Genomic DNA, 24,459 nt, shown 5'->3' on the forward strand with positions numbered 1-24,459 from the left:
AGAATAATAGTATAATAAATTTAAAACACACACTCATCAGATGAAATCAAAGTAATTCAGCTTGATGTACATGTTTATTTCATGTACATTTATAGATGAATTGAATAACTGACATTTTAAGTTAGCTTTCTATCAAATGCAAATAGAATTGTTTGGGTATGTTTCAGTGGAGTCATAGATTAAATTACAGGTAATATAGTAAATCGTCAAATAACTAATGCATTCTCTATGCAGATTTCTAAATTGAGGATTTTGAAAAATTGTTATAGAGAAACTATAAAATTGTAAAGTAAAGGGGAATTTTCCACATGTTATTGTAAAGCCCTGAATTCTGCTGTTCAAAAGCAATGTCCATTTAAACATATTTGGACCCTAATATTAAGCAGACAATTTTTAAACATTTTTTTTTTTCATTTATTAATTTTATATCTTTGACTTCTATTGTAACAGAGACATTGGTATATAATTATATAGCTTCTACTGATTGTTATAATAACTTTTTCTACTTAAAGCAAAAGATGTTATATAACATAACATAAATTATGTTAATTTTATTTACTATATTCTCTGGAGCTATCAAGTATAAGACAGTGATACAAATCCTTGTAGCTATTTACTAGTTTATGAGAACAAAACCATTCATTTAAATATTTTTCCATTCATAATTTACATGAATGAATTGATTAGAAATAAAGTGCTAATTTATTTATGATAGAACAAGACATTATACACCTAATAGAGCTTTCTTACAAATTGACGAAAGGTACGTATGCTTGACGAATCATACGTAAGACTCGTTTTAGGGATCCTTTATTTTGACACATTTATATAATAGTCGTGGAACTTCGGACAATAATGGTGTATGCTACGACACTTATTAAATTGGATTTTTCTTGAGGTATATTTAGGATTTCGGGACGTACGATAGGTTAGAATATGATTATTGATACCACCAGGTCGGAGGAGGTAACACTACAAAGTATTCTAAATATAGAGTTGTCAGACGAAAAAAATGTCCCCTAGAAAACTAAAAACCGACCCCTCCCCTACTTTTAATATTACAATGTTGCACTGTTTAACCTAAGAAAATGGCAAAGCAAATACAAATGTCTTCTTCCCTAACAGAAATACAAATACTTCCTTGATTCATAATTTGCAACGCTCAAAATAATAAAATGAAAAAAATAGGATGATCTTTATACTATGTCATATGCTGGTGCTCATTTCATAACGTTTGAATCATCGCCTTAATGTGATATATGATACACCGGAGCAATGGAACGGTTATTTTAGCGTATAACTGCGTTCTGCCTAAGTCCTGAACATTCATGAAATATTAGCCACTGGACGATAAGTGACAACTTCGTGTCTATCTTCCAAACATGTGTACTGTTAAATCGTCATTATAAAATCCAAAATATATATGGTGCAAAACTGTAGATTTATTTCTTGATATACAAAGTCTTTTTTTTTTTACATTTATTCAACATTACTTTTTAAAATCATTGTATCATCATTTTATAGCAAATCTCGATATTCCACTTTGATAATTTGCTGAAAGTGTACTGTAACAAATAAAAATAAATGTGAATCTTGTCGTTAAATTTAGACTAATGATCTTCAATAATGTCATTGAAATGTTAATCGTGAAACTCGTGCTTAAAAAATTCTCACGGAAATGTGTGTACTCGTGGTTTACGTAAATAACGTATCGGACGTAAGTGTATTTGACACTATTTTTCTCTGTTAGATTATATTATAATCCTGTATTATTTGCGATATTATTTTTTTTTAAAATAAACTTGATTTAGAAAAGAATGCTGTTTTACTGGATAAAACAAAGACTCTTTTAAGTTTTTGTAGAAATGAAATGCATGCTCCCTTTAGGTTCGTTCGTACCTTTCGTCAATTTGTAAGAAAGCTCTATTAAGTGTTAATTGCTTATCAAGGCAATACATGACAGTTACCACACACCTTTTCTACCTGTCTTGGTTTTTACCTGGGAACATCTTATTGATCAACAGGAAATCAATTAGAGATGCTATAATTCTTTATAGGTCTAATAAGATTTCTTGATTATCTTAGTTGAGACATGACAGGCAATACACAAATCTAATTATCCTGTACTTGAGAAGTCCGTTGACCTTTCACCTCCAAAATGACCATATGTTAGAATACAAATTTTGCCAAATTATCTGTATATATAAACCTGGGATCAATATAATAATCCTAGTTTAAACTCACACATTGTGTATAAGAATTCTTTATTTGATTTTCAACTCTCCTTGTAGTTCAGAACTAAATGTTTACAAATACTTGTTTTTTATTCATGACATCATTTTACAAGTATTGGTTCCCTATTATTGGTTTGATTTTATTATAATATCAAAGGAAGCTGTACAATTTGGGATCAAACTAGCCATAAAATCAAACTTGTTCAAACTGTCTCTGATCTGAGACATTCTACTCTTTAATACCTTTGATTTATAGTTAGACTATCAATATTGAATTTTTGTATTTTAAGAAACCTTTTACCATATTGCAGTTTCATTATAAAGTGTATTTTTGATGTTGTTTATGAACAGCCATTAAATGATAGAAAAATCAAAGGATTTGGGTATCCATCCATCATGTCCATGATACAAAATCATGACACGCACAGCCGAAAAACACACAAAAATCAAAGGAGTAGTGATTTTATTGCTGTTCTTCATCTCAAAGGCACAGTGAGGTGTTCAACACAGATGTTTATTTCTGAAAAATGGCAAAATTCTGCAATTTCTTCACCCATTTTTCTCATAAATGTACATGGTTAGAAAAAAGGTCATGAAAGTGATATTCACACAAACTAAGTATTCTAGTTATATTTTTGTATACAGTGGTTATTGACCAAGTTGGCCAAGATATGTGTAAATAAATTAAAGTTCAGTAAAATGTGAAGTCAATGAAGACTTTAAAAATAGGTGAGAATTTAAATTGTTAAATTGGTTTTTCAAAAATGTTTATTCAACAGTTCCTTATTCATATCTTCAATTGTATGACATTTTTAACCCTTGACTGTTAAATTTTTAAATATTTTAAAGACTGCACTCATGCTTTTAAATAATGCTACATTGTTAGTCTTTTATTAATGTATATTAGAATAAGTTTGATCATATAAATTTACAAAATGTCAGATATTGATCTCCAAACTATATTAAGAATAAGAACATTCTTCAGTGGTACATTATGAATAAAAACTTCACACAATACATAGATCCTGATTCACTGAGTCAAATATGAGTTAACTCCCATATTAAAAATTGTCAGGAAATATCACGTTCACTTTAAGACTGACTCCTTCTAAATACAGTGGTCGCCCTAATATGTATAGATTATCAGGTTTTATACACATTGATCATGTTGATAAATTAAAATATCAGCTGCTAGCTACAATGTGAACCTTTTTGGCGAGTGAGTGCAGTGAACGAGCTAAAGAATTTCTCATTATGGTCAGCGGCAGATATTTTACGATATCTTTATGACGAAAACTCTATCATCTGTTTATCGCTCTATTACTGGACTTTTACCTTTTCATAAGACACGTTTTCGCTTGACGAAAGCAAGCTTGATAATGTCTCCTTTCGCATTGTGACGTCACTGATAACTTCTCCTCTCACATTGTGATGTTGCTGATAATGCCTGGTCTCGTTTTGAAGTACTGATTGGAAAATTACGGTACAACAGAGCAGGTTGATATAGACATAGGGAAGGACGATAATATCAAATAAGGGATTTGAAATAAGCTGTTTTGATATCAATCCCCTAATGTTGGTCCATTTATATGGTTTAGAGTTAAGAGTGACATATATCTTCACTGAACTAGTACAAATTTTTGTTTTGAGGCCAACTGAATCTTACTTCCGGGTGTAAGATTTTCTCACTATTTTTGGCTCTTTGGGCTGGTTGTTTTCTCTTTGACACATTCCCCATTTTCATGTTCAATGTTATAATATCATATTTATAATACTGGTACATTCTTTCATTAAATCTTTTAATGATAAGATATAAAATTGAAAAATGAATAAAATACCATAGGGAGAACCCTTATAATGATGAATGTGGGTTAAGAGAAGCATAAGGAATACATTTCATGATATATATGGTTTGACCTTGCCTACATTATAAGTTCATACCCAAGATACTTCCACTGGTAGTTCTAAAGGAGTAATAATTTCAGAATGAAAGATGTTTTATCTTTGTTTTACATACATGTATATTGTAATGGACTTCTCCTTTTATATGTACTTTTATATAAATACAAGAGTGCACACACTGAAATGTCTCGCCTTTACTAATCATTGATATTATGTTGATAGTCCTAAGTATAAAGCTTTATTACAACTGTTACATTTTAACATTAACCAAGATATTATTAAGCTAAACAAAGACCAATGAACCATGAAAATGAGGTCAAGGTCAGATGAATCAGGCCAGGCAGACATGTACAGCTAACAATGCTTCCATACAACAAATATAGTTGACCAATTACTTAATTATAGGTTAAGAAAAATAGACCAAAACACAAAAACTCAACACTGTGCAATGAACCGTGCAATTGAGGTCATGGTAAAATAAAACCTGCGGGACTGACATATAGATCATAATATATTTCCATACACCAAATATAGTTGACCTTTGGCATATAATATTAGATAAAAAGACCAAAACTTAAAAACTTAACTTTGACCACTGAACCATGAAAATGAGGTCAAGGTCAGATGACATCTGCCAGCTAGAAATATACCTTTTACAATCATTCCATACAACAAATATAGTAGACCTATTGCATAAAGTATGAGAAAAACAGACCAAAACATAAAAATTAACTATAACCACTGAACCATGAAAATGAGGTCAATGTCAGATGACATCTGCCCGCTAGACATGTACACCATACAATCATTCCATACAACAAATATAGTAGACCTATTGTATAAAGTAGGAGAAAAACAGACCAAAACACAAAAAACTTAACTATAACCACTCAACCATGAAAATGAGGTCAAGGTCAGATGACACCTGCCAGTTGGACATGTACACCTTCCAGTCCTTCCATACACCAAATATACTATCCCTATTGCTTATAGTATCTTAGATATGGACTTGACCACCAAAACTTAATCTTGTTCACTGATCCATGAAATGAGGTCGAGGTCAAGTGAAAACTGTCTGACGGGCATGTCAGGACCTTGCAAGCTACGCACATACCAAATATAGTTATCCTATTACTTATAATAAGAGAGAATTCAACATTACAAAAATTCTGAACTTTTTTTTCAAGTGGTCACTGAACCATGAAAATGAGGTCAAGGACATTGGACATGTGACTGACGGAAACTTCGTAACATGAGGCATCTATATCCAAAGTATGAAGCATCCAGGTCTTTCACCTTCTAAAATATAAACCTTTTAAGAAGTGAGCTAACGCCGCCGCTGCCGCCGGATCACTATCCGTATGTCGAGCTTTCTGCAACAAAAGTTGCAAGCTCCACAAAAACCACATTGATATCATGTAAATTCTAGTAAAAGTGAAACTTAGTCATATTTAATTATGATGAAATGATACAACCAGGATGTCTGATAAAGATCACGATTTTCACCTAGTCCATTCAAATAAATCATCATGTGGTCACTACTTTAATATCTATTAAAAAGTTTCAATAGGATGTCATTGTCCTTTAAATAATTATGTGTATTTTTTCGCACCATTTTTGCAAAATTGCCTCATTAGGGATTTGCTATCTTATGGGTTATTTATTTTTTTATGATCTTTAAACATTTTAACTTGCAGATTTATGGTAGTTTGAATGAAGTCTGTTCGACTAAAAGACAACATGATAGTTAATAGCTACAAGATAAAGAAATATAAGGCCATTTATTTTGTAACTAAATAAAATTGAGAATGGAAATGTCTCTATTCCAATAAATGTTTTAAACAAGACAGATTTCTTGTCCTCTGTCTGTAGTTATGATTTCTACATGTATATCAGATTAAATATATGTTTGATTAAAAAATAATAATAATTTGTATACATAATTTGAGAACCTCCCTTTTAAGGCATTCACTTGAAGATACACCTGATGCAGGCATTGCTTCAGTGAGCTTTGAATTTTTGCATTTTTCACATGGTGAACTTTGGTGGTTATAGGTATTTTTATAAAGAAGTAATCTGTAAGAAAGTTGATATTTGATACATAGTATTATATAGCTATAGTCAATGATAGTTAGGAGAATCAGGAGTTGATTAAAAAAGCATGTCTCATGTGGAGGAATGTCCAGAATTTATGGATAAAGGGTACACTAGATAGAAATCAAGGCAAAACTAATATGCTGTGGCAGATTACAAGATTACTGAACATGACTCCTTGCATCTTAGTGGGATGTACATGTAGGTTACAAGGTCACTGAACATGACTCCTTGCATCTTAGCAGGATGTAGGTTATAAGGTCACTGATCATGACCCTGAGCATCTTAGCAATCTAACAAGAACAACAAAGAAATCTAACAGCCTGGTGATTTACAATAAAGATTTTATCATATATGTTATAAAGATATTTTTTGCTTATATATTTGTATTGTAACAGCAAGTCTTGTGATAATACAAATGTTTTTATTTGTTTTATAAAGATGTTTTTTTGCTTATATATTTGTATTGTAACAGCAAGTCTTGTGAATAATAATAAAAAAAACAACAACATCATATACATTCCAAAGTATGTAGGGTGTACAATTTAGAAGTTTGCTGTTTGTTTATATAACATCTTGTCTTTTTAAATTTGTGAGGTTATACAGCAGTATACTGTACAAATATTTCACAATTAATGGCAAACAAATGCTTTCAAACTGTTTGGTTTAAATACCATTTAATAGTGCATTTATTTAAATTTAGAGAGCTAAATAAATTTGTTTAAAAGAACATGTTAAAAAATAGAATTTCACTGCATGAAAATGATTTAACAGTTCAAATACCACATTTTTTTTAAAACCATTATAATTATAAGTTATCATCTTTTTACTTCTTTATGATGTTTTATTAGGAATATGCAAGCATGTGCTCACAAACTCAAAAGATTTTATTAAAAAAGAAGAATAATTCAAATTTTACTTGTTCCATATTAAAAATTCACTAGACCATGTAGACCAACCAAATTTAATATTTTAGAATCTTTCAATTTATTATATATGTTCCGGACCATATGAGTATTTGGACCATACGCGTATGGTCATGACCATATGGGTATATACTCATATGGTCGGGGTAATTAACACTATGTTACAGTTTACTTTAAATACGTCTCAACTCTTCATATGATATGACTGTTCATTAAAAAGACGCTATCATATAGGTGATTTTATATCAATTTATATAATCATAACAAAAAGATTAACTAAAATAATTTAGAAGTTTCAAATAGTTAATTTTATTTACTTGTCAAAAATATCATAAACACATTTTATACCAATGGTCATTGCCGATGGTCATTACCGATGGTTATTACCGATTTGTTACAACATGTGAATGGCAATATGTCGACTTAAAAAAATAGTCAAAAAATGTCTTAATGAACTGTTACACAAGAAGTCAATTGAAAGTAACACATTTTATTTAAGTCGTCTTGTGAATATGGTGTATTGCAGTCGTGTAACGATATTTGAAATCTAGAGCTTCTTAAAACATCGTAGATATATCGGCATGGCCCAAGACCTCGGTATCACTGTACGCAGCTGCAAAAAGGCTAACTTTTCATTCGCAAACAAAAGATGTAAATGAAAAGGATCGTGCACAACACGGACTAGTAAATGTAAAAAAAAGCTATGATATGGTGTGGAAGTAACTGTCACATCAAGCCTACATGCAAGAATATAATTAGCGATGAAAACTAACTAGGGCATCAATATTTAATTTTTACGTAGCCTTTGAATTATAAAATTAATACATTATCATGTAACCATCTTGCTTTTTAGATAGTTTTTGTATTGATACGTTTATAATGTAATTTGAAAAAAAATACCTATATGGTCCAAATACTCATATGGTCCGGCCCGTTAATAACCAAACGAGTATTATACTCATATGGTCCGACCATATGAGTATACGCTTATGGTCATGACCATACGCGTATGGTCCAAATACTCATATGGTCCGGAACATATATATATGGTCTTAAAGGGGTTGTATACTACAGAGAGTGCACACCATTCTGTACTATTATTTTTATTATTTGAGTAATGAATTGATGACTCTAGTAGAGACGTAAGAGGAAAATACTTCCCACTTCTTGATCTCCTTGATCTCCTTGACTGATATCCTACTCTTATGTGTTATAACTTATACGTACAGAGTATTCTTACCACCTAACAAATTAAGGATTGCAGCAATACGTCATGTACAGAAAGTCAATTATGGTTTGAATTATTTTTGTCATTTGTAGGTTTTTTTGACCATGTTGACCCTTTCTTTTATACCTTATGGATTCTGCTCAGTGTTGAAGGCCCTAAGGTGACCTATAGTTGCTTAAACTTTTATGATTGGACTCTCAGTGGCAATCATGCACATGTTTTTTATCATATTGAGAATTTTTTCATTTGTTTGTGAACTGATACCGTTCGTTGACCTCCAATTGCTTTGACATCTGCTACATACTCTATTGGATAGTTGTGTCATTGGCGATCTTTTCATTTCTCTTTTTAGTTGCAGATCCAGAAATTTTCATAAATAGGGGCTCACTGTCTGCCTAAGAGGGGGCCCACTCCAGTCATGCTTCAGTGATTCCCTATATAATCAACCAAATTTTTTAAAATAAATTGCTTCATCTATGTTCTTTGTGAACCTATTAAGTGATTGTTTTACAGTCTTATTTGCATGATTTGTATGAGGCTGAATCAACTATTTCAAGAGTTTGCAGTGGCGGATATAGAACTTTTCTTAAGGGGGACCCGCTGACTGACCTAAAGGGGACCCGCTCCAGTCATGCTCCAGTGATTTCCTATATAATCAACCAAATTTTTCCCACGAAAGGGGGGGGGGGGGGCGGGCCACCCAGGCCCCACCCCTGGATCCGCCTATGGTTTGCAACAGAAGACCATTTTATTGGTTCTCAAACACCAATCTGTAAGAACAATTTCTCACTTGGCACTTTCAGTTAATTGAGGATGTAAGTTTCTGATTGTTTACAACAGATAATTTGAAATGGATATATCCGTTTCAGGGACTGCATTGCAACAGATAAAATATTTAAAGTATGTGAAGTGGTAACCAGACACTTGATTTAAAGGATAAAACAAAAGTGTTTGTGGTCCTGACTGTCTCCATAAATGTTGAATTTGAAATTGATAAAAACGAAATAAAACGAAATTTAGAGTATGGAGTAGTCCATCTTTGTCTCTAAAATCTTAGAATAGAAGGGCTTTGTCCAATATAGAGGGCACTTATGTATTGTTTATCATTTTCACACAATATTTTTGGGGAAAGACGGCTTCAAGCCGTCAATCCCCTATAGGGATGACCAGAGTAACATTCCCTCACATCATTCATTTTGTTTTTATAGTGTGGAAAACCCCCCAACAAATCTTACTGAGATTGATGAGAAGGAAACACACAAATGAATAGATTGACTTTAAACACTTTTCTACACATTTCCCTTCTGTTTCCAGCGAAATTATCGTATTTTGAGCTCTCTTTTACACTATTAACGTTTTTTTAACAATCCGGAAAAATCAGTATGACGAGATATTCTAAATATATCCAACCTACATTATATTTTATAATGAAGTCATTGTTGGAATGCCACACCATACTGATATCGAGCAGGGATATCCTTTACTGAGCGCACGCATGGTTATTTAAATCATTCTCAGAGTTCGTGCACTAATTATAAATTGTTATTTGTTAAATTTAAACATAATTATGTTTGCTGTAGATGATTCCAACATCAACATGCAATACTTTAATTTGTGGGTCAACAACTTTCAAAGTACATTGTAAACAAAGTTCGTGGAGATACATGAGATTGGGGAGAGAAACGATTTTTTTCATTTTTTCTGTAAAATTCTGTTTTGTGAATATTCCTTCAAACAGGAGCACCTCAATTGATGAGTAATTATCCACTAAAATAAAACTTGAAAATGTGACATTTAGTATATGATTAGTAGTCTTCCATTAAAACTAAATTGTGTTTACCAACAAATAAATCATTGTAATGGTAATAAAAAAAAAATTTTAAAAAAGTTGCAGTTTATAGTTTAAACCTATTTATTCATGAAATTTACAAATATTTCAAAATGTAAGATCTGGAAACAAGCTTCACACAGTTTACATCATTCATATTATTTTTTATCAGTACACAAATGTACCTGTATCCCTGTGATGAGAGTTGTAACTGGGAACTTTATCAATGGAAATTTAAAACACTTAAAAGAAAAAAAAGAAAAAAATCTTAGAGTACTGTCATAAAAAATGGAAAATAGCCTAGCCTGCAGTTCAGTGGTACACAATTAAGATTTCAGAAAACATTGTAGTTGTTGTTCAATGACAGAAATCAGTTGAATTTTACATCATTAACTATCAACTTTAATCAAATGTTTAGATTTAGAAGATCCAGATCTCTTGGTCCAAATTGAATCCTAAACTAAGGAAACAAAATTAGATTAAACAACAATTGACTTCAATATTGTCAACCTTTCTACATGTTCTAGCTGTTCTTTTTTTTCATTCTTTATACAAAAGATACCCCCCCCCCCCCCTAAAAAAAAGAGACAAGGGCCGTCTTTCCCCTCAGAGCTATTCAGCTCTTTGATTTACATTGGTAATTGTATTTGAGGAGACCTCCTTTTATCCTCAACCAAGCATAGTTTTCTTCATAAAGATATGTTCAAGATTTTGACTAATAAAAAGAAGGTATAAATGCTAATCTGTCAGTTTTTCTCTCTATTTTCCTATGTGCAAGATCTGATTGAAAAGTGCAAAAATAGATAGTCTCTGTTTTATACTCATTTTAGTCAAAGCAATCCAAAGACCCATTTTAGGGACTTATATATTGTAGCTGGGACTGTGGGTCATGGCTCATTTACTCTTTACTCATACAGTGTCAGTAATATATAGTTCATTAGTCCATGAATCATGACTTTTTACAATAATTACCAGTATTCAATATTTTTTTATTTCAACATATTTACTTTCTTATTTAAGTATTTATCCACTTGTTCATTTAGCTACTTATACTTGGTGAGAAATGAACTTGTCTTGACCTATCCTTATATAAAACTAATTATATGTAACAACTTCAAAAAAAATACATTTGAAAATAATAGTTATAGTTTTCAATCCAAAATCTATTTAAACTGATTTTTTTAAAAGGCTATCATTAAGTTGGTTAATTTTTTTTCATAGATCTTAAGAAAGTTAGTTGCTTTACCATTATAAATAAATAGCAGACAAGTAAATTGGCAGATTTCTGTTTAGCTTGTAAAGTAATATACTTCATGTTATTCATATTTAAAAGTTAAAGACATTCCCTATAAAGTATTAATAATTTGATTTATTTGACAAATCCTAAGTTGAATGTTCTTATCATTTGGCCAACACAATATGGTCAAATTACATTTACACAATTAATAGTTATGAACCTCCCCTGGTACCCTCCTTTTTTCTTCATCATTAGTTCACTTGTTTTTTATGGGATACAGTCTTGATACTTGAATTTGAGATTCATGAAAGTTGTAGTTTTTCTGATTTTTTTTGTCATTTTAATCAATTTCTTATGTACTAAGATAATGATGAGTTCCAAATATTTTGTTTATGTCTATTTTCATACCAGTTACTTTTTCATATAGTGACAGCCCTTGCTTTTCAAAAACTTATATTTGTCTAGAACTTAGAAATGATTTGTAATTGGTTTTTAAGTGTGGTCCACAAATGATGAGGTGTAAAAAACAATGTTTCGTGTTTCATTCAAGTATATCAGTGTGTTTATGTATGGACATATTTTCCAGTGTAAATCATTCTTATTAGGGGAGCACCTATTTACCTAAGATGTTTTATTTGACAAAAAGATGTAGACCTTAACACCTACATGTGTTTTGATTGATGTAGGGATACAAGTGTTACAACATGATTGATGTTAAATTAGAACATATAACATTGGAGATATTTTTTTTGTTATTACATGTTAAAATGTTACCTCTAAGGAGGTTTCTATCTGAGGGTCCTTCATTTCTGCAAACTGAAATATTTTAGGTCATTTTTCTCGATTCTATAAACGTTTTGCCCACTTAAATCTTTATTCTTTATATTTTAACACTCAAGTATTTTCTTTTCACTAATTTTTTGCACTATTTTTCTCTTATATTCTTAGATTTTTTGGTACCTTTTTTTAAAGGTTCAATACATTATCCACTATTCTTTAAACCCCATTGAGACCCTTCCTTTCAGTACGGAAACATTACTTTTAAAAATACAACAGTCTATGATTTGAATTTTTTAATGTTTTTTGTGCAATATTTTATGTACCGGTAATGCATCATAAAATAAAGTTACATTTTTTTTATGTTACAATATTTTTGGGTCAATGACTGTATAATGACAATATCCTAGCTGCATTTAGAATTTTTTATTTGTAATTTAAGTATGAATACATGGAAATTTACCAAATTTGAATGTTTCAAGAGGAAGTTGTTTTAATAACTTGATCAGAAATTGTTCAAAAAATTAAATGATCCTTTCCTGTTGGAAAAATTGAAGCACATAGTGCTTTAACATACTGGCATTGTATGGTACAAATAGTTTTGTAAAATGTTAAGTTTGTTATTGGTATTTGTTTCAAATTGATATGGGAAGTATTAAATTTTTTGACTATTTTGGTAATATCAAACAAAGAATATTATTGAAACTGAATAATGTTTATTTTTGTGTCCTGATACAGTCGTAGATTTTTTATTAACCATTAATTTTCTTCCGCAATGTTGCCTCTTTGTGGTACACGATGACCTCAGTTGAAAACATATGAACACCTGATGTGATTTTCCTTGATTGTATAATTTTTTCCGCTGTGCATAATGATGTACCTCTCAATCATGGTCTACTGACTTTAAAACTTTCAGTGTAACACAATATTTTAATCATTTATTGTGAAAATAAAAACATGTACACATTACATTTTTGTTACAAATATGAAACTCTTGCTTAGTTTACATTTTTGTTTGTGGTTAGGTCAGTTTATGGGGAACCACTAGTTGTATGTCAATGGTATTTGTCATGTACAAATATAGTTGTAATAGCAACTTGTCACATCTCATTTCCATGAAGATTATTTGACCCTGCCCTTCACTTCAGTCATGGTATATTTAAGAAATAATTCATGGAAGCCATAGATTATTGGAAATTTACACATGGCCTGGGCCGTGATATTCGTATTTTATCCTGAGCATTAGCGAGGGATAAAATTAACGAATATCACGGCCCAGGTCATGTGTAAATTTCCAATAATCTATGGCTTCCATGAATTATTTTGATTCTAATAGGACAAATACGATCATTAAAAAAACTGAAGCGAGGGTGGGTATGCTGTGTGTGCGGCTGTTCTTTTTTACTCCCTGTTAGATAAAGCTCGAACATTCTAATAAATCCGTAGCTTGCATGGATTATTTCGTGAACAACCGCTGAAAAAAAAATCTGTTTCATTCTCAAAACCAACAATTGCCATTTTCATTTACATGTTTTTCTCGTAAGCTACCGTAAAATTCAAAGTTGACATTTCGTAACTAAGGAGCCGCCATGTTGACTTGCTGAAATCCGTAAAAATGCTAATAATGCAATAGAATAGAAAATCAAACAAAACCTACCTTGAGAATCAATTTTAATACAATAATAAACGAAATTTAAATGGTTCACGTAACAGAAAACTTTCAACTCTAGCGTTTTCATTTGTATGACGTCATGTTTTGAAATGACTTTGATAGCGCCAAATACATGAATAAACTTTCGCGTAATTTTATTTTATTTTTATTTTGTTGGTTTCTCCAAGCTGTTTTGCATTACTTCTTTTTATAATGCATCCGAATAAGAATAAAAGTGATTTTGTTTTTTTTAATTGCAATTTTTAAAACAATAAAATCGGCAAAGGGTTTGCAAATAGATTTCAATACATGAGGATTTACGAGGGAAGTATATTGTAACAGCCATTATTATGTACATCTCGGAGTCTGCGCTAAGTATAGATATATCGAGAATTTTATCACAGTGTTGTTTACAAAGCGAAAGAAGCACGTCATATTAGAATGACTTTGAATCTTTTTATTAGTTTGCATGCATTAGTTTGTGATTAGGTGATGAACCACTTACATTATTCAATGAACTTAGTATGCTTATGTATAAGCATTTGCAAGTGTCATTTCCATGGAAATTATATGGCAAAATATTTTGCAAGTTAAAGTTTGAGTTGAGGTTAGTTTAAAAGAAAGCACTTATGATAAGTCAATGGATTTGGTATGCAGTTTTATAAGCATTAACAATTCTCATTTCTATGCAGGTTGTTTGGCCATGCACCTTCAGTCATGCAGTCATTCCCAAGATCTGTCAAACTTATGGCAATGCCCAGAAATAAATGGTTTAGTCAGAGACATATAAATACATAGTATACATGTCTCTGGTTTATTCCAGTGAAATGTCATCAATTACTGGACCAAATTACCAGTGAAAATATAAGAATTATGTAATACTCATATGGTAAAAGACTATTAGAAAAATGACTGGACCAGTAAATCTTGAACAATTACTGTACTAAATGACCAGTGAGGTCCAAAAAACTTTATGATTCATTGCCTTTGAATGTTTTGCATAATATATAGTTTACATGTATAATTTTATCAAAATTATGAGAAAAGCAAGACATATTCTGTGTCAACAGTTTAAGTTATATGTAATTCTAGTTTTTACTAGTTTCTTATAATTGTTCTAGTTTTAGCCACTATTTCGGTGGATGTGGAGAGTAGTTAGTAATCAATTCTCTTACTTATATTTTTCAGCATTTACTGATGTTGAAGACATAATAAAACGTCAAGACTATGGTGAACTTGCTAGTAGATGGAGAGATGTAAGTTTGTTATATACTTTTGGATTCTGAAATCCATCATTAGCAATAATATTCCATCATTCTAGAGGGGATGTGATGTTTGTGATTGTACCCTCTGTTGTAAAGACGAGTTTGGTTCTGTTGTTCCCTTATCCAAATGACTTATTTGCTCTATGATTAGCCTGTTTTGTATCTTTTAAATGCCTAATCCACAGTCTAAGAGGCTTCTCTGTAACCAATCTGAAATGATATTGCATCTTAAGCTTCATTCAAGAATTATGGTGAAAACCCTGCCTTTGGTAGATATTATGGTATATAAGTTATTTTACCCCATTTTATGGAAAGATGATATATCTAAAACCTAGATTGATTGATAAATTGATTAAATGTGGGAGTTTAACACCACTTTCAGCACACTTTTATTGCAACCATTTTTTATTAGGAGAGACAGTTAAGGACCCTGAAGAGATAACCACTAACCTAATTATGAAAGTTGCAACACAGATTGACTATAGATCAAGCGATAATATAAGTTGTCTTTAGTATCAAGCTATATCCGCGCGCGCCACTACAGAAATTTGATTAAAATATTTCCTTTTTTTTTATTTATTAAATTTACATGAAACTGGCCATGTACAAGAAGAATGGTTTTGTTGTAAATAGAATAATCTGACATGAAAGCTTACATAAAAGTTAAATACCAGCCTATTGATTTTGCCAGTTAAATATACTAAGATAAATCATGATTTATTATTTTATGGATAATACATGTAAGACATAGTATACTGAGTACAAAAAAGTTAGCAACAAACATTTTTAATAACTTATTTCAAAATTAATTATTCTTCTTAAAGTCATAAGAAACCTTAAATTAAAAAATAATATGCATATGTTTTTTATAACTAAATGGATAGTTTTCATTATAAAACTTATGTACGTATACTTTTTTCTGAGGAAAATTCTTTAATTTGTCCACTTTTAGAAGAAGTTTACTTATTTTTAATTGCTTCCTGACATATTTTCTGTATGCATAGTGACCTGAGCGTAACCCTCTTCGTTTATACATGTTAAACACGTGCGCAATACCCATGCTTTTTAATATTTGTTTACTATAAGGTGACAATCGGTAAACTTCGGCTATAAAACACGGCATTTAATGAGCAGCCATATTTGTTAAATCATAACAGACAGAGAGAAAAAAATTGACGATTATACGATATATTTGCGTAAAAAATGAGAAAATCGTGCACAGAGGACTAATTAAGTTTATGATATATACATGCATTGGTTCAAGAATTGGATAAACATTATTTTTCACCACTCACTCGTTTCATATGACTTTTAACATAACTATATATACACAGATTATTGTATTTATAAAATAAGAAAATGACCATAAGATGCAATTCTTAATTGACAAAAACAATTATTTATAATTTATTTCAACAACTTTATGAATGTTTAATTAAATCAGTGTTTTTCAAAACTAAAACATATGATGCTGAACTTTTTCTATTCAGTATAAACATTTAGGTTTTTATATTGATTGAAAGACCATTTTAAATTTTGAAATGCCGTTTTAAGTCAAATCTATAAAATTGTATACATGTCCAGTGTTCTCCCCAGGCCGTTTTAGCGTCGCGGTACCGCGACGCTATATTTTTTTACCGTGACGCTATAATAATATCCGCGACGCTATAATTATTTTCAGGATGCTACTTTTCTTGGCAAAGCCATGTCCTAAATTGTGAACTATCATCTAATTACCGCTTATGATCATAAAAAAAATATATCACCGTTAATTGTAATCCCTTCAAGTCGGACAATAGAGGCAATCTAAAGTGATTACATAGGTGTTAATTGCCCTTTGGGTGATAACTGGTTGGATGCTAATACCCCAAGCTGTCACTTGTGACATGATTATTACCACGTGGTATGCAATCGACAAAGAGAAAATGTAATCAGAAAATCATAAAATAAATCAAAATATGTTTGCAAAATGAAAATTCAAATAAACAAACATTTTTTTTTCTCTTTTAAAAAGAGATTCTTATCTTTTTATGACTTTCAAAATATTAATAGTATTACTTTCTTTCTCTTCCTATTACTAGTTGTAAATCGAGAGTGAAAATTTTGATTTTAAATTATATAAGTTTTGTACTTTCTTTAGAAAGTGATCATGATTGGCTTTAGTTTATGTTTCATCCATTTAATGCATTAAAAACGCCATATTTATTCCCAATCTCTTGTCAAACATTGTTTTATTTTCGTATTTTTCATTGCTTTCGGCGGCCATTTAATATTTTAGTGTAAACTACGGATCGGAATCGGACCAGATATGACAAAAATCCGCATTTTACGATAATACACTACATATCCACAAATGGCACAGTAGACAGAAAACAATACCTAATGAAAAAACTAAGCATTAACAGAATATTTATTAGATAACTTTGTGAAAAAAATATGTATCATTTTGATAAAAAGAAACAATTGGGACCATGAACCAATATATTTAATAGACATGATAAAGAAAGTTTTTTTAATTTAAATTTTATTGCTATATGATACCTTCTCTTTCCTTTTTTTATTATAAGAACCAGTGTTTTTTTCCTACACATTTAGTGCAATTGTATCTATACACATATATTTTTATTTGGCCCAAGAGGAAAAAAATAATTCTGGAACTATAAATGAATATAGAAAACATAAACTGAAAATTATCTGTTATCATGGTTTTAGTTTAATTGTTTTCTCATTTATGAATTCAACAATATAGATACAAAGAATAGGGTGGAATAGAATATTTTATTCACCAAAAAAGGGCCTATAGCATACAAACAATATAATACATTTTGTAATAAACAATAATGTATATAACAAAGGAAATAGAGCATTACCACGATGCGACAAATTACATTGACAAAAAATACAATTTATTTTTTACGCCAAATGTGATGCTATCCAAAATTTCTGGGGAGAACACTGATGTGTTGCATCATATTATATTGATAATAAGTAATAATCAGCAAATTGTATTTAAGATCATAGAACAGAAAATGCAGTTATATACTAATAGTTTTAAATATATATTTGTAAGATTATTTGAACTTGAACATATTGAGGTGAAACTGAAAATTAAAGAAAAAATCTAAGAGCATTATTGTTTTACCCCTGTCCATCTGATGTACATCCCAAATAGGGTATATGGTATCTCTAAATAACTCCCCCTTTAGTATCAAACTAAGAGTTTATATTTTAATTTGAAGTGTGTGCATTTTTTTAGGTAAAGATTGCAGGAAATGCAGTCAAAACCTTATGGGACTGACTTGATATCTCAATGTTCCAAGGCTTATCACTACTTTTTTTGATACACAACATGTAGTGCATTGATCAAAACATTATACATTCTATCCATGATCATTTCAAGATATTTATGGATATAATATATGCTCAGATATTAAAGGCTCAAAATATTGTTACTAATATATAACTTTTGCAAGGTGCAGGAATCTAATATCTGTTCTAAAAATAGAATGATGTCATTGTTAACATCATCTTTAAAAATTTGGGGTTATTTTTCTTTTGTCTAGAATTGCTGTTAAATCAACTACAACCAATGCAATAATTAATTTTACTTCCCACTGATAAATTGAAGCAATCTTTACCGTTCAGTGCTTACAAGCACTTTGGTTATAATTATTAACGATTGGAAGCACTTTTTGGAGGGTTTGCTGCCTGTGCAATGATATTTTAACTTTTATGATTTTTATTTATATTTCGTAGCAATATTTGGAGTTTTTGCTGTCTGTGTAGAAATATTTTACTCTTTTTTGTTGTTTTTTTCAGTTGGAGGCAGTATTTGGATGGTTTGCTGCCTGTGTTGTGATATTTTAGTTTATTTACAGTTGGCAGCAGTATTTGGACGGTTTGCCATCTGTGCACTGGTATTTTATGCTGTTATTTATATTTTCAGTTGGTGGCAGTGTTTGGAGGGTTTGCTGCCTGTGTAGTAATAGGACTATTGTTTGTATTATGTATGCCATTGGCTGGTTGTATCACATGTTGTTGCTACTGTTGTTGTAAGAAGTGTGGCAAAGCCTCGTCCAAAGAAGATCCTAAGAATGCCAAGTGTAAAAGAGTTACATTTGGTTCCTTTTTGTTTATATTTACTGTGTTAATTTTGTAAGTATGATGTTGCTATTTAATCTGTAAATACATGTATATGTCATTTGTATGAGAATGTTCTAAGAGATTACTCAGATTTTCAATTCAAATCATTGAGAACAAAATCATAAGGCCTTGTGTTCATAAAAGTTTGGTAGCATGATTATCATACTCAGACTCGGGAATCAACCAATTACAATACATGTAGTGGATTTGGTGTTTGGAACACAACTTAGGTACTCCCAAGTACTGAGTAAATTTTTATGACCAAGGACCCAGGTTATCTAAATTATGAGCCTTAATATTTTCTGTTATTAAATTAGGTTTTTCAGCCTTCACACAAAATGAATTATGTTAAAATTTATTTTTCCGTAACTTCTTAATTTTGTGGTTACAATATCCTAGCTACTATCTGTATTGTTATTTACATAACATTACTATCAATAAATTACAATAAGCTGAGTTTGAATCAATATACAGTACATTTTGTACAAGTATTTACATAGAAAAAAATAAAAATTCATTTGAGGTCATCTGATACATAGTCATAGTATTTATTGCTTTAAACTAAAATATTCTTAGTACATTTCGTACATCCTCATAAAAATCTATAGTATCAAACTAATACAGAACTGTATATCCAGTGGCTGATTCAGGACTTTAAAAAGGGGGGACCAACTAGATTGTCTAAAAAAATTAAAGTAAAATTCATCATTTTCTTATAACGGATACATATAAAACTATTTTTAGTGTATTCTGAAACAACAGTGTAAAAATGTATTATAAATTTGCATTGATTATTTCTCTTTTTTTAATGGATAAACAAGGTAAATCAAGCAGTCATCACTGTTTCATCGTTTGCTTATAAGAAATCATTAAACTCCTTACATCCCAATAAAAACCATCTGTAACCAGTTTGTAAACAAATAATTTGGTATCCAATAGTATGTGTTTTTTGTTTTGAGAGGGTGTGTGACATCTTTTAAAAAAAAGAATCAGGTCAAAATAGATTACCTGTGTAAAATGTTCATATCAGTTTCAGTTTTTTTTATCAAAAAAGGTAAAATTAGATATTTTTGTTATTTTGTTTCATATACAGATTATTGACTGTTGATGAAACTGATATCATTGGTAATAAACTGTTTCACAGGTCTTATTTCTCATCTGAAACATTAGGTAAATTTCAGGTAAAGGAAATAATGAAGAAGCTTAAATGACAATAGGTAGTAAATTTTTCACTTCTACTCTACTCCAATTTTTATTTTGAATAAACAATCAAGACCTAAGTCAACTTTTGTCAGCTTGAAACTTACATCAGAACTGATATGAAGTGAATTTAACTTATATGAAGTGAATTTAGTCCTTGGAAATGCTTATATGGCATTAATTGTTGAAAAAACAAGAGTCTTGCTGCAGCAACCCAAATGTTTGAAATTTGAATAAAATAATGAAGCTTTATTAAAATAAGGTGATGCAGAATGATTGCCAATGAGAAAAACATCTGCCAGAGACCAAAGGATGGGAATGAAATCAGACAGCAGTCCAACAATACCTATAAATCAGCATACACACAACAATGAACAAGTCTTCACAGTTTAGTGCAAACTCTTAACTGGGTTTCCGATGTCTTTAAACAAATGGGGTATGATTGCGCAAATTTCACAAAAATATCCTTGTTGGTGTTAAAGAGTCTCAAAAAGGACACAACTGATTAGGAAAAAGTAAAAACACAAAAATACTGAACTCCGAGGAAAATTCAAAAAGGAAAATCCAAAATCAAAAGGCAAAATCAAAAGTCCAAACACATCAAACGAATGGATAACAACTGTCATATTCCTGACTTGGTACAGGCATTCTCTAATGTAGAAAAATAGAACCTGGTTTTATAGCTAGCTAAACCTCTCACTTGTATGACAGTCATATCAAATTCTATTACATTGTCAACGATGAATAGGTTCTTAAAGTATTATTTCTGAAGCTTATTCTATCATATGAATAAACCCAATTGTCTATTTTCAGAGTTGGTGCTATATTTTCTGTGATATCCAATGAAATCCTACATTCCAAATTAGAAAATGTCAATGACCATGGACCAATTGGTCAAGTGAAGTCATCTCTGGATGGTTTAGTTAGTTTTGCTGGAGATACTGCAGACGTAAGTATAGGGTACAGTTAGAAATATTTCAATACTATGTAAATGTTCACAACAATTTTCTTGCACAATTGACATTTATCTTTAGATCTTGATATGCATTGAAATCTATTCTATTACATAATGTAAAATCAATTCTTTGATTAGGACACCCAATAAATGATAAACATTATATCTGGTTCTAACTGTGTGAATCATACATGTGTAATAAAAAAAAAACTTTGTCCGGCTATCTGTGCCTCAGAATATGCCTCATCTATTGTGATAATTCTAGGACGTATGCCTTGATGAACGCGTACACAATTTTGCACTATGAATGTAAGGTTCTTTGAGACTAGAAAACTGTTCTTTTATGAGGTATTGGACTTTTATCATCAAAAACAGGTTAATTCATATGGGGTAATTGCCATTAGACATGAATTTAAAAAAAAGAGCTTTCAGAGACATACAAGTTTGTGTTGACTTTTACACTTTTGAAGTTGTAAATCTGCAAGCATAATAAAAGTTGTGAATTAATTCAATTTCTAAAAATTTCAGGAAATTGTGCAATCATCTGAAAAAACTGTAATAGACACAGTTAAAGACTTATTAAAGATAATAAAAGGTAACTTATTATTTCAGATTCTAGTATCATTCCTCATAAGGATTCTGTCCTGTACACTTATCTGCTTTTTTTTTTATAGATAAGATAACAGATTTACCTCTGATCTCTGGCATAAAAGTCATTGAACTATCTATTTATTCCATAAATAGGGAATAAATAGAAGAAGACGAGGTATGAGTGCCAATGAATCAACATTCCATCCAAGTCAAAATGTGTAAAAAGTAAACAATTATAGGTCAAAGTACAACTTTCAACATGGAGCATTGTCTCACACTGAACAGCAAGCTATAAAAGGCCCTTAAATGACTAGTGTAAAACCATTCAAACAAACAAAAAACAATGGTCTAATCTATATAAAAATGAGAAACACTTATGAACCACATCAACAAACAACAACCACTGAACATCCTTTAATCCTATTTATAGTAAACTGCTATTTAGTAGTTTTATTTATCAAATAAAAAGCCAACTATAAAACAAAAGTATAAATACTACCGATATTCAGAAGTTACAGACTAAGGTGCAATAGCAATAAATGTAAAGATAAGTTTTAGTTTTTTATTGGAAAAAGTTAAACTATTTTGATATATAAATATTTTTAAACTCTTTATCAGGTGCATCGGAGCAAACTGTAGAAGATATACAGAATTCCATTAATGCAACAGAACTTTTGAACCAGGTAGAGAGTTTAGGAGAAAGTAAGTTGACCTGTGCATGTCTTAATGCTTAACCACAAGTCCTATGGCATAGATCTGTAAAATTGGTTTCAGACTTGTAAAATTCTTCTCTACAAGCCAACAGAATCCAAATAATTTTTTCAAAAAAAATTGATCTTCGAACTTGTGGACTAAATATCGTGAAAGCTGGGCTTTTGTTATGGTTAGGTCAATATCTGTTATTTTCGTCATATCAATATAGCCAGTCTATATTTTTGGATGTGGAAACCTACTGCATGGCAAAAAATAATGCACTTAAAGTGAGTCACTAATCATTACAAACCATAATTAAACTGGTCCGCCGTTCTATCTATAGCTTTGCACGGAAGGAACAGGTTGGAGCTATTGTCACATTGGCATTAATTGGATGAGTCTTACAAATTCAACGATTCGCTAATAAAATTGGCCAATTAAAGTGATAGGAAATTGACCTCAAATGTTAATACTGCGATGCCGCAAAATAAACAAGAATCTGTTAATTTACCCCGTGGTAGTAGCGCAGATAAATGACATGTTCTTGACAAACTGAGACGGCATCTTTTATTCCCTTAAGAACTCAGTAGGGTAATAAATGTGCTAATTTTTCTTTGATTTGCTATCAGTAAAATATGATAATTAAACATAGCCCATGATGTACTAGTCTCGTTGAATTATTAAATCCCGTGGTCAGAATTCTGACCACGGGATTTAGGCCATACCTGTTGTCAGTGTAGCGATTAGTTAACACAACAGGGGTCCAGTTTAAACCATAATATGCTAGAAGATTGAGCACAGACTTCAGTTAGTAAACCCCTTGCTGAGGTGTTACCATGATAGCCAGTTTGCTAATGTAAATACAACAGGATTTAATTAATGATAATGGTGTAATCAGTGTTTTGACCATTTCTGAATTATGATTGTTAACTAAATTTACAAAATTGTTTAATGTAACAGACAATTACTTTAATTGGAAATTATAAGCTATAGATATTATATAAGCCCAGTGTCTTTATTGACTCTAAAAAAATGTTTCATTCGAATAGTTAAGCACAATGTTATATGAGAAATATTCTATAAATGTAGAAATAAATGCCTTTGCTATTACTGTAGTTTAATTATTATGCATTGGAAACTATTTTTTAATAGGGGTTACAGCTAAATCAAGAATTTATATTTTTAATGATCAAAAACTGTTCTATATGCTTGATACAGACTTTTGCAAATGAAAATACAGTTCTGCCACAAATTATGAAATTGGAACCCATGAAATACAAATGAAACTACAGTTAATATTTCAAATATATTTTTAGATGCTAACATATCGGCTGAAAGTCTTACTGTTGTCACTAAAGAAGTGACAGCCCTGAAGGATTTAGGAATAAAAACTACACAGAAACTGACTGATGTGAAAGATAATATCACAGCGATTTGCAATGGTGTCTCTAATTGTGCTAACACAAGTGGTCTTAATTTGGCAACAGATTTCTCACAGGTAATTTTTATTTAAAAATTGTACATCATATTAATAATGTACATTTTTTTGGTAATTTTTCCATGCACATAAAATAAGGAGATGTAGTATGATTGCTAATGAAACAAATTTCCACGAGTCCAAATCACATGGACTTAAACAACTATAGGTCACTGTACAGCCTTCAACAATGAGCAAAGTCCCATTCCTTACAGTCAGATATAAGCACATTATGTTTAACAATTTTAAACCAATTTT

The 24,459-nt window shown here is 30.7% G+C and overlaps 1 protein-coding gene across 3 annotated transcripts in view; it reads left to right on the top strand.

Moving 5' to 3' along the window:
* LOC143045088 (prominin-1-A-like) overlaps nucleotides 1-24,459 on the top strand; it is a 64,092-nt gene that overhangs the window by 7,858 nt on the left and 31,775 nt on the right. For all 3 annotated transcript variants that reach the window (XM_076217391.1, XM_076217390.1, XM_076217389.1), the window contains exons 2-7: nucleotides 15,066-15,133; nucleotides 19,089-19,297; nucleotides 21,299-21,434; nucleotides 21,969-22,035; nucleotides 22,650-22,733; nucleotides 24,041-24,222. In XM_076217391.1, the coding sequence (XP_076073506.1) occupies nucleotides 15,066-15,133; nucleotides 19,089-19,297; nucleotides 21,299-21,434; nucleotides 21,969-22,035; nucleotides 22,650-22,733; nucleotides 24,041-24,222 (746 nt within the window). The remainder of the gene's footprint in view (nucleotides 1-15,065; nucleotides 15,134-19,088; nucleotides 19,298-21,298; nucleotides 21,435-21,968; nucleotides 22,036-22,649; nucleotides 22,734-24,040; nucleotides 24,223-24,459) is intronic.

This window comes from Mytilus galloprovincialis, chromosome 9 (genome assembly GCF_965363235.1).
Source record: "Mytilus galloprovincialis chromosome 9, xbMytGall1.hap1.1, whole genome shotgun sequence".
NCBI classification, from domain to species: Eukaryota; Metazoa; Mollusca; class Bivalvia; order Mytilida; family Mytilidae; genus Mytilus; species Mytilus galloprovincialis.